At 58.2% G+C, this 10,259-nt stretch overlaps 5 protein-coding genes across 5 annotated transcripts in view; 2 read left to right on the forward strand and 3 right to left on the reverse strand.

The window, feature by feature from the left end:
- Nucleotides 1-594, reverse strand: part of VDBG_05128 (conserved hypothetical protein) — a gene marked incomplete at both ends in the record, with an annotated part of 1,262 nt that extends 668 nt beyond the window's left edge. Inside the window, 2 exons of the mRNA XM_003003969.1 lie at nucleotides 73-343; nucleotides 408-594. Coding sequence (XP_003004015.1) covers nucleotides 73-343; nucleotides 408-594 — 458 coding nt within the window. The remainder of the gene's footprint in view (nucleotides 1-72; nucleotides 344-407) is intronic.
- A 549-nt stretch (nucleotides 595-1,143) lies between these two features.
- Nucleotides 1,144-2,123, forward strand: VDBG_05129 (26S proteasome non-ATPase regulatory subunit 4; the record flags this gene model as incomplete). Its single annotated transcript, XM_003003970.1, has 3 exons — nucleotides 1,144-1,434; nucleotides 1,528-1,859; nucleotides 1,940-2,123. 3 exons carry the CDS (start codon nucleotides 1,144-1,146, stop codon nucleotides 2,121-2,123), a joined length of 807 nt encoding a protein of 268 aa, XP_003004016.1.
- Nucleotides 2,124-3,484: 1,361 nt separating this feature from the next.
- On the forward strand, nucleotides 3,485-4,200 carry VDBG_05130 (conserved hypothetical protein; the record flags this gene model as incomplete). The annotated part of the gene is made up of 3 exons (XM_003003971.1): nucleotides 3,485-3,717; nucleotides 3,850-3,977; nucleotides 4,079-4,200. 3 exons carry the CDS (start codon nucleotides 3,485-3,487, stop codon nucleotides 4,198-4,200), a joined length of 483 nt encoding a protein of 160 aa, XP_003004017.1.
- Nucleotides 4,201-4,862: 662 nt separating this feature from the next.
- VDBG_05131 (predicted protein) lies at nucleotides 4,863-6,129 on the reverse strand (the record flags this gene model as incomplete). Its single annotated transcript, XM_003003972.1, has 2 exons — nucleotides 4,863-5,317; nucleotides 5,376-6,129. 2 exons carry the CDS (start codon nucleotides 6,127-6,129, stop codon nucleotides 4,863-4,865), a joined length of 1,209 nt encoding a protein of 402 aa, XP_003004018.1.
- A 1,218-nt stretch (nucleotides 6,130-7,347) lies between these two features.
- Nucleotides 7,348-9,539, reverse strand: VDBG_05132 (PUF6; the record flags this gene model as incomplete). Its single annotated transcript, XM_003003973.1, has 2 exons — nucleotides 7,348-9,194; nucleotides 9,257-9,539. 2 exons carry the CDS (start codon nucleotides 9,537-9,539, stop codon nucleotides 7,348-7,350), a joined length of 2,130 nt encoding a protein of 709 aa, XP_003004019.1.
- Nucleotides 9,540-10,259: the final 720 nt, after the last annotated feature.

Below are 10,259 nucleotides of genomic sequence, written 5' to 3' on the forward strand. Positions count from 1 at the left end.
GTCACCTGCCATGTCCTCACTGGCCGGGGTCAGCGATGATGATGATGAGCGACGCACCAGATGTGAACTAACCTCAGCCGTTTCCTGGGGCGCGATGGGGGTTGTGACGCGTTGACTGTCTTGATCGGGCTGGCCCTGGGAGCAAAGTCCTTCTCCGGTACGGGCGGCGGACGCGCAGCCGCGGCAAGCTTTTTCTGCTGCTCGGCGCACTTGGCGACCAGGTCCTGCATGGTGGACTTGAGAAGCGATCTGGGGATTCTGTTGACGCGCATTTCGACTCGCGATCGCAGGCTCTGTGCCTGGGCATGATACTGGGCACGCAGTCGTCTCGCGCGGTCTGTGACTGGTAGGCGTGTCAGTATCTACGCGTCTCGATCCTTGCCACCCACAGTCTGGACATGACATACTCTCAAGCTGGAGGTTTTCGACCAAGGCCTGCTTTTGTTCGAGTGTGATGCCCTTCCTCTTCTTGATCGGGCTCTTGCGTATCGGCGTTGCTGCCGTCTTTGTAGGGATCATGTGTCTGTCGGGGGAGGTGGCATGCTGCGCTGGGGAGTCGCCTGACACGCGTCTGTTCGCTCGAACTGGTGCCATTCTGCTTGATCTGGATGGCGTGTCGGGCTCGATAGTACAGAAGTCGTGCGTTCGGAGGATGAAAGGTTGAGAGGTCGTATTGATATGTGGAAGCGCCGATGATGGAGGATCGGCTCGTGAGTGGACGGAGCTGGTGTATGGGTGTAAACAAACCTGGGAGACGGGGCCTCGAGGTCGCCTTACGTAAGGAAGGCCGGCCTCCCCCAAAAGAACATGGCCCTTGCGTACCAAGGTATCTAGGTACTTGGGCATGTAGATGGAGAAGGTGGGGCTTCCCTCGACCAACCAATGGATGACCGCTAGGCTGAACTGCCTTACGACAGACGGGACAGGAGCTCTCGTCGTGAAGCTGGCTGTACATCATCCACGCCTCTACAGCCTTCTAGACCAGCCCTGGCCATCGCAACCTGCGCAACGTCATCCCAACGGTCAACAACACACAGAATCGCGCACTATTGCAAGCCACAGTCTCCGACCATCACACTTCCCTTCTGTCGACACGCCCGCCCTCCCTTTCCTACGACTCAGCCCGGAGCACCGCCGCCCAAGATGGTTCTCGAAGCGGTCATGGTTGTCGTCGACAACAGCGAGAGCAGCCGCAACGGTGACTACCAACCCACACGGTTCGACTCGCAGGCCGATGCCGCCAACGTGATCTTCCAGACCATCACGAACAGCAACCCCGAGTCGTCTGTGGGATTAATGAGCATGGGCGGCAAGGGCCCCGAGGTCCTTGTCACGCTCACCACGGAACAGGGCAAGATTCTCGAGGGCCTCCATCGCACGAAGAACAAGATCAAGGGGTCCTCGCACCTTGCTACAGGAATCCAGGTCGCCGGTGTACGTGCAAAGCTCTCACCCTCTTTCCGCGGGATACACCCACCCCTCTGCACCAGTTCATGGTTGACTAATCGTCCCCCCCTCCACGCGCAGCTGGCTCTCAAGCACCGTCAAAACAAGTCGCAACGTCAACGGATAATCGTCTTTGTCTGCTCGCCGATCGAGGAGGAGGAGAAGAAGCTGGTGCAGCTCGCCAAGAAGATGAAGAAGGGCAACGTCTCGGTCGACTTTGTGCTCTTTGGCGCCCACGACGACGACGAGACCCAGCAGAAGCTGCAGGCCTTCAACGAGAACGTCAAGGGAGGCGAGGGCTCACATCTGGTCGTCATCCCCCCGAGCGCCAAGCTGCTCAGCGACCAGCTCATCTCGTCCCCGATATTGCTCGGCGAGGGCGCCGGCAACGTGGCGGCAGCGCGAGCCGCGCGGTGCGCGCGAGGCGCGCACTTTGACGGGCTCGACTTTGACCCGTCATGGACCCGGAGCTCGCGCTGGCGCTGCGCATGAGTATGGAGGAGGAGAAGGCGCGGCAGGAGAAGAAGGCACGCGAGGATGCCGAGGGCTGCCCAGAAGGCTTCGCTGGGACGACATCAAGGAGGATGGCGAGTCGGCCCCCGCTGCTGGGCGAGGCGAGCGGTAGCAGCGACAAGGAGGGACAAGAAGGGACGACGATAAGATGGACACGTCCATAGATCCCCCAAGGGCCGCGAGCGGTGTTCATTCCTTTGGAGCCTTAGATCCAAGTGGGGTGGTAACAAGGAACAGACAAATACCAGGGTTTAGAACGGCCTGCCGAATATTTGCTCTCCCAAGGCATGCAGAGAAAGGCTGGCCGGCCAAATGTGTTTGCATCACGCTTCTCATTTCGTGTGGTTTCAAAGCTGATTCTGTCATTACGCTATCACCCTATTGTTGATTTTCTTCTCATGTACGACAGCAGCTTTCCTGTTCGAAAATCTCCGCAACGGGACGGGCATCTCCAGCTGGTAAAAAGGGGTTCTTTCATGACATAGTCACTGTACAGGTCGTAGATCTTGCGCATCGTCACGTCGACGTTGACCTGTGTCGTGTCGGTGAAGAGCAGGAACTTGGTCCCTGTCAGCGTGTTGAAGCACTGGAGTCGGAAGTTCTCCGTCTCCATGACCTCGAGGCCCGACGGCGGCTCAGGCCGGCTCGGTATGCTTCCGGGGACGTTGGATGTGCGGTTGGGTTGGGTCTTGATGGGATCCAGGCGGGCTGTGATGGCGTGGACGCTGGAAAGGGGGTGGCAAGGTCAGCACGGCGTGGCCCCGGACTGAAAGGGGGGAAGATGCGCAGCTCTCACCCATGGAATGTGCCCGCTAGAACGAGGTAGTCATTCGTGCTGAGTTGGTTGAGCCCACCCTCGTGAAAGGTCCGGTGAAAGATGAGACCGCCGGCCTTGTTGATGATGATGACAGCGAAGACAGTCCTGTGAGCCGATGAGCATGTGGGCAATGGAGGCGGAGAGATGGCATACGTACATGGTTCGTCTTCGGCTCCTGCGGTGTTATGAGATGGTTGAGTTGATCGTCATTTGCCTGCTCAGACGTCCAATCTCACGGTGTTATCACACGTGGCTGGCACAATACCGTTATGTCGGATTTCGAGACGATATGAGGCCGAGTACAGGCAGGCTGGTGAGCACGGGTGAAGCGCGGGCGGATGGCCCACTGTCTAGACACGCCTCAGAGCGAATCCCTCCCCCCCCCCCGATACAGCTTTGGCTCTCCCCCCCCGGCACCAGGTACCTTCTAGCGTGCTAGGTCCAAGGACATTCAGGTCCGTGCATGATGGTGGGAATCGACATTCGGTCTTCCTTCAATCTTTCAGCCTCATTCACGACAAGGCACGACACGCCATCTTCCACCTACGCATCCCCGCCATCAGCAATTGCGACAATCATTTTTCGACCACCAACGCAATCGAACGCGAGCCATAAGATACGACTTAAATTGGCCCCTGTCAGCACGACCCTCCACCTCGCGACGGCGCGACAAGGCTACCTACCTCATCGCAGCACCGCCCCTCCACCATGGCCGACCAGGGCGACTCGACACTGATCCCGCCCCGGAAGCAGGAGCGCAAGCGCTTCAAGCCCACCTCGCGCCCCCGCCCCCCGGTCCCCGGCCAGGAGAAGGCCGAGGCCGTGCTCGAGCTGGGCGAGTTCCAGGAGGTCGACACGCTGACCCTCTCCGAGGCCTCGCTCGTCATCAACGCCCTCGTCACCAAGCGCCGGATGGATCGCAAGAACGTCAACGAAACCGAGTACGCCATGTGTTCCCTTCTCCCTCTCCCCTTCGCTGCCGCACCCACGACGGCGCGTGCACTCTCCTGTCGTCCCAGCAGAAAGCCATGAATGACTCAAAAAAAAAAAACTGACACGCCGCCTCGCTGCAGGATGCTCACGCAAACCCTCAACTACCTAGATGCCTTCTCGCGCTTCCGCCAGAAAGAAAACGTCGAGGCCGTCGAGCGACTGCTCAGCGCCCACAAGCAGCTCGCCAAGTTTGAGCGCGCGCAAATAGGTTCGTCCCTTTCCTCCGCGCGAACTCCCTTGCCTGCCCTCGCAGGAAAGCGGTAGTCTGTACCGTTGCTCCAGACTGCTGACCATTGCAAATCTACGTAGGCTCTCTCTGCTGCGAGACGGCCGAAGAGGCCAAGACGCTCATCCCGTCCCTCCAAGACAAGATCACCGACGAAGACCTCCAGGAGCTTCTCGACGAGATCAGTAAGCTGCAGAGCAGGTGACGTGCCGGACACATGGGCGAGAGTGGGCAACGGGGCACCTTCCCATCGCACTCTCTTGTAGAAAAGGACAGGCCGCTCCCGTGGATGGTGGTCAACGTCACGGTGGTGCAGGGCTTTTCCATAGACGGCGACGCTCGGGACAGGCACAGGGATAAAAGGGACGAGTGCAAAGGTAGGCAGCAGTCATCAGGCTGCGCATCGATTCGAGACATGACTGCATGTTGTTAGGCGTATTACCGGCTCTTTCACCGGACGGGACGGGAGGGATGGAACGGACAGATTGCTTTGTATGTGTTGAATACCCATCAAGTTTCTCTTGCCCCTGTGAACAGCTCGGTCGAATGTCTCGGTCTTGGATCCTGACCATGATCTCGTCAGGGCGGTGCCCTGATATTTGGATTCTCTTCGAGGACGAAAGGCGATAGCCATGCACTGCACACTGGCTGTAGTTTGCAACGTGGCGAATGTCAGCAGATGACTAGTATTGAACTGCGACAAGATGTACACGAAGCCAAAGGCGGTATTAATCGTGGAAAGCAGCCGCGGGTATACCCAACGCCAGAAACAGAACCAAAACAAAGACACTTGTTCCTCGGACCCTCAACCCCTTCGAACACCCCCACCAAGACTTGTTGCGACCTCTTCAGATGGCATCCAACCCATCAGTGACCAGCAGCCGCATCCCACCGAGACCAACTGTTGACATATCTGTTCTGGTGCCGTTCATCAGGGGTGGCGGAAAGGTCTCCTCGCAGACTGGCCGAGCTGCCCTCACAGAGAGGGTGCATCTGCTCACTCGGGCGGTAGGCCTTGTAGCGCTGCATGCTTTGACGGTTCATTGGGATCTGAACGAGCTTGGGGGGACCGGGCGACACAAGCTCGGCAAGTGCGGCTCGCTTGGGTGATCCTTGAAGCTCGGGAGTTGATGCGTCCGTACGAGAGAACTCGGGGGTCACGGATCTCGGACGCGAAGGTTCCACGAAGGAGGATTGGGGCTCAAGATCTATGGTGGCGGGAGAGGCAAGAGACACAGGGCTGAGAGGGTCGTTCTTCATACGATGGGATCTGTTGTAAGCGCAGGCGCGGGTGAATCGAGAGTGAGGTTCCTCGTAGTGATCTGAAAATGTGGTCAACCATCAATTTTGATTCTGAAAGCTGATGAAATGACGACAGACCTCCAAAGGGGGCAAGAATACCGGGATTCTTAAGTTCCTGGATCATGCCAGTAGGGGGGATGCCAAAGGGCTGGAGTCCGCCCTTGCCATCGAGAGGGTCGTCGTCAGAAATGGTGCCTCCAGCAGTGAGTGACTTTCTGAGCTTCCTGCCTCTCTTGCCGCAAAGGAAAAAGGCGACGATGACGATGAGCATAACAGCGCCCATAGCGCCGAAGATACCGCCCTTGGCTGCAGTGGACAGGCCTCCGTCTCCGGCATCCTCTGCATCGGTTGTCTTGGTCGGTGCAGAAATGCCCGTAGCGAGAGTCGGCTCAGGGGCAATAGAGTTGCCAGGGGCTAGAGTGGGAACTGGCTCGACAGCTGACGGCGTGGTGGGAGCTTCTTTGCCTGGAGCGCCAACGTTTGTGGTCGTCGCAGCAGCCGGACTCGAGTGGTTCACAGTCGGAGACGGCTGAAGCGGGGGCGCTTTGGAGGCAATGGTCGTGGGAATCGCCGTGCGAGTAAAAGTAGGCTTTTCTTTGTCTCCTTTTCCACCTCCTTCTTCGCCGTCCTCACCATCTACGGGCGTATCGCCCTCGTTGCCACCAGTGGTGCTTCCCTCCTCGCCGGTGACCCTGTCCCTGTCGTCAGGACATCCGGGCAGCTCGCAGGGATCGACCGAGCAACAGCCTGCATAGTGATTAGTGCGGCATCGGTAGAAGGTCAGACCGTCTGAGCATTCAGTGCCCGACTGAGGGGAAGGGCTGCGACGCATGACGTTATATTTGGTGTGGGCTGGCTGAGGGTGATATTGGTGTGCAGCAACGAGCGACGATGGGTAGTTGCATGCCGCTCAGGTCGGTCGTTGCATGTGAAGTGTACAAGCTCTGGACGGTTTCCGTTTCGTAGCTTGAGAGGGGACGAGAGAAATGAATGGCTGGAGAAAGGGAAGAACAGGAGCGAACGCACGTCCAATATGGGAAGTTACGAAAACCCTTAGAGGACGATGTTGTCAGACGGAGGGGCAGTGAATGATACTAGGTTCCAGGGCGTCGAGTTGGCCTGATCAGAACACTTTGACGTACCGTCGATGGGCGAAATAGAAGAAGAGTTGTGGGAGGAGAGTCATACGAGACTGTTGTGGGAAACAACAACCTATTTCTGCGGGCAGTCTGATCGAAGGGTGGAAGAAAAGCTGGTTTGTCCTGCCTGCTGGGAAGGTGCGGAAGTAAGTACCGTAGTAGAGCAACACACTCTTGTTCTGACTTTGCTTCAAGCGCGTACCTAGGCAGGTTGTTGTGACAAGCATATAGAAGCGTGGCATACATCCTCGTGAACCGATGGACAACGCACCAGCCAGTTGAACGCGTCCAAGTCAGCAATCAGCGAGATGATAACCCGGTAAGTTCGTCAGCAAATGAGGGGGGTAATTCCATTTCCATATCGAAAGGTATTGCCATACACAGCGCTATGATGGCAGCAAATACGCATCATTGCCGATTCATTGATGAGCGAGCAACATGTTTTTCTCCTTACACATCGGGTTACTACGAGCAGAGCACGTCTAACTACCTTGCTAGGGCAACAACTCCTCTGGGCGTCCAAGTGTCACTCTCGTACACCATGTCTTATGTAGCATTGCACCGAAACGACGGGTGACAGCTCAGCTCGTCCAATGACTCTTCACGACCTCATTCCATCGGGAGACCGCACGACGAGTGACGCTGGCTGGGCTCCTATCAGACGTACGCACCTGGAGAGGCACCAGGCATCCCTCCACCAGGCCACGCCAAAACAAAAGCCGGACGATCGCGCCGTGAGATGAGACAGTGGCATGATAAGGGGGGGGTATCCGTGTCACCCACAAGACTCTATTCGAGTGGCTGATTGCCATTTGCCGCGACAAGATCCTTTTGCTTGTCCTCAATACATACACATTTACCAAAGCAACAAACTACGCCAGCCGTCGTCCCCCAACGCAACAACGCCTTCCTTACAAATTTTCCAGCAACAGTCTGGTGCCAGAGTTGCCCACTGGCCTCTCGGGCTTGGCGCCGCCCTTCTTTGCCTTTTTGGCCTTCTTGTCACCCTTGTCGCTGTCCTCCCCCGCCGCCTCGGCCTCGGCCTCCCGCCTGGCCTTCTGCTCCGCCGTCTCTTCCGTCGCGGCAGCCTGCAGCTGCTTCTTGCTCTTCTTGAGCGTCGCCTTGAGCTCCTTGCCGTGGCTAAAGTCGGGGCTCTCGAGAAGCGCAAGCACCACGAGCGAGCTGGGGCCCGTGGCCCACTGAACGACGTGGTCCTCGATGACGGGGTACAGCGCGTCAGCAAACTTGAGCGGGGGCTCGACCTGCTCCACCTTGCCCGTCTGCTTGTTGTACTTGCCGCCGGCGATGAGCGTCTTGAGCGCACGGCCGCCCCAGGCCGTCTGCGACACGTGGGCCTGCTGCGCGACGTGGTTGTCGAGCTCCATGGGCTCGGCGGTAGGGTCGCCCTCGGCCACGGCGGCGACGGCCTCGAGCGCCTTCGTCTTGTCGCCCTCGACGGACAGGAGGACCTCGGTCACGATGTGGCAGCCGAATGAGTCTGCCAGCAGCGTTGGGGCGGCGGCGGCAATGGTGCTGAGAAGGGATGGTGCCAGGACGGCTGCCAGCTCTGCGCGTCGAATGTGGTCGTCCTTCTTACTCGTCGTCTTGCGGATCTCGTGCACCTCCTGGAGGATGGCCTTGTCGTCGCTCATGTTGGAGAGGAACAGGGCCTTGGACTGACCCTCGATGGGGTACATCAGTGTGGCCCGGGCGTACTGGTTGTTCATGGACGCGATGATGTTCTCGGCGACCTTTTCTTCGTCGTCGCCGATGAGTTCAGAGAAGATCACCTTGGACGTCATCTTTGTGTCGTCAATCACGTCAAACGCCGTGAGGATGACCATGTGGGCATTGGCGTCGCCGGACATGAGGACGAAGTTGTCCTTGTAGACCTTGAGGATGTTCCTTCGGTCCTTGGAAGAACCGTGGGCGAGGAGGAGGCACGCGAGACGCGAACCGGAGCGGGTAAAGGCCATGTTCTTGAAGAGATCGCCGCTCTCGTCATCGCGGAGCAGGTCGAGGAAGGCCGTGTGCTCGTCGCTGCCAGGCTTGATGTTGAGGAAATACTGCAGCATGGCGTCGTGGAGCATGGTGAAACCGGTCATCTTCTTCTGCACCAGCGAGTTGATCATGTTGCACAGCGTCTTCATGATGGGCCCCCTCTTGCTGGGGGACTCCTCGAGAATGGCGGCGAGGTCCGAGGTCGGCTTCTCGTTCTTGTTGCGCTCGAGCAGGGCAAATTCGGGGCCGTACCACTCGCGCAGGAGAATGGCCTTCTGCTCCTTGCTGGCGACCTGGCGGTAAATGTCGTCGAGGATCCACGAGGCCTCGGGGTGGTTGATGAGACGGCGGACCCTGCCGTAGAACTCGGGGATGATCATGTCCCTGATCTCGGGCTCCTTCTGGACGACGAGCTTGGCGATGAGGAACTTGGCGTATCGGCTCTCGGCGAGCTGGGAGAAGGTGCCCTGGAGCTCGGTGCAAATCTGCTTCCTCTGGGCGGCGTTGGAGTACTTGATGGCCGTCTGCACGGCGCGCACGGCGTCGTGCTTGAGGACAAAGTCCTTGACACGGCCGGTGATGATGGTGAAGAGCTCCTCGAGCAGCTGTTTCCTCTCCTCCGAGGGGACGTGGGACTTTCTCCTCAGGCGCTCCCAGATCTTCTTGGTGCGTTGGACCTCATCGCCGAGAGGCTTGGCGGCCTTGCGCTCGCGGGCCAGCTTCTTCTGGAGAGCGTGGGCCTCCTTGGAGGATTCCGCTGGTGGTCAGTTAGCATTATGGTCTCTTGTATTTTTTCTTTTGGGAACGTGGCGGGCGTACTAATGACGGGCTTTCCGACGCCAGTGATGTTGTCGGCCTTGGCCTTGCCGTCGTACTTCTTCTTCTGCGGCGGCGATTGCTCGAGTTTGGCGCCGCCGTCAGACTCGTCGTCGTCGATGCCGTCAAAGTCGTCGCTGCTGTCGGCGGGGCTCTCGACGGGCGCAGCCTTCTTCTTCTTCTTGGGGGCGTCCGTCTTGACCTTCTTGGCCGACTTGTCGGAGGTGGCCTTGCCCATGGGGGCAGCCTTTCGCTTGCTTCCGGTGGCGGCGGCCTTGGTCGCCATTTTGATCTCAAACAAGGAGCGGTTGAGGTGGCTTGTCGATCGGGGGCGGAGGGAGGGAGTTCTCTGAAGACCGTTGATACCGGCGGGAGGCAGTCCTTGTCCTTCCAAAACCGCTGGGAGCAGACTCAATGGGGGACCGACTGGAGACGGAGACGGGCGTCTGGGGACCAAATTTTTTGTTCAATTGCCGGGCGGTGAGCGCGGCGCTAACGATTTCTGGTCGCCCCCTCCACCTGGCGATAAGAGGCGTCTTATCAGGGTCTACATGGCCAAAGTTGTTCATGAAGAAGACTGATCATGTTGGGGTTACGTTTCGATGTGGACTTGTCTCGAGGCAGGCCCCCGATGGGTTCTTTGCCTGGCGTTCTCCATGCGATCGCCCAAAAGAAGCTGGCTGCAAAGTGGCGTCTGCTGTCTTCAGGTTCGCCATGGGCCTGCCACGTTGTGTAGTGGTTCTCCATGGTCACCAATAAAGGTAGTGGAAAGCCCCGTGGGACAAGATGCAGCATCGTGTAGAAATACACAGTGTCGTGGTTGAGGGGCATGGTCGAATGGACATTGCCTGTGTTGGTCTCTGCATTGACAATACATCGTTAAAAGATCATTTCCCACTATGGACCAATTTGGAGAGAGGCAGCCGACTTATTTCAATCCCCAAGTTTGGTCACTGATTGCGGCGGTCGTCCCTACCCTGTGCAAAACAGGCATGACAAGGCGAAT

Source organism: Verticillium alfalfae, genomic scaffold, assembly GCF_000150825.1.
Source record: "Verticillium alfalfae VaMs.102 supercont1.6 genomic scaffold, whole genome shotgun sequence".
NCBI lineage: Eukaryota > Fungi > Ascomycota > Sordariomycetes > Glomerellales > Plectosphaerellaceae > Verticillium > Verticillium alfalfae.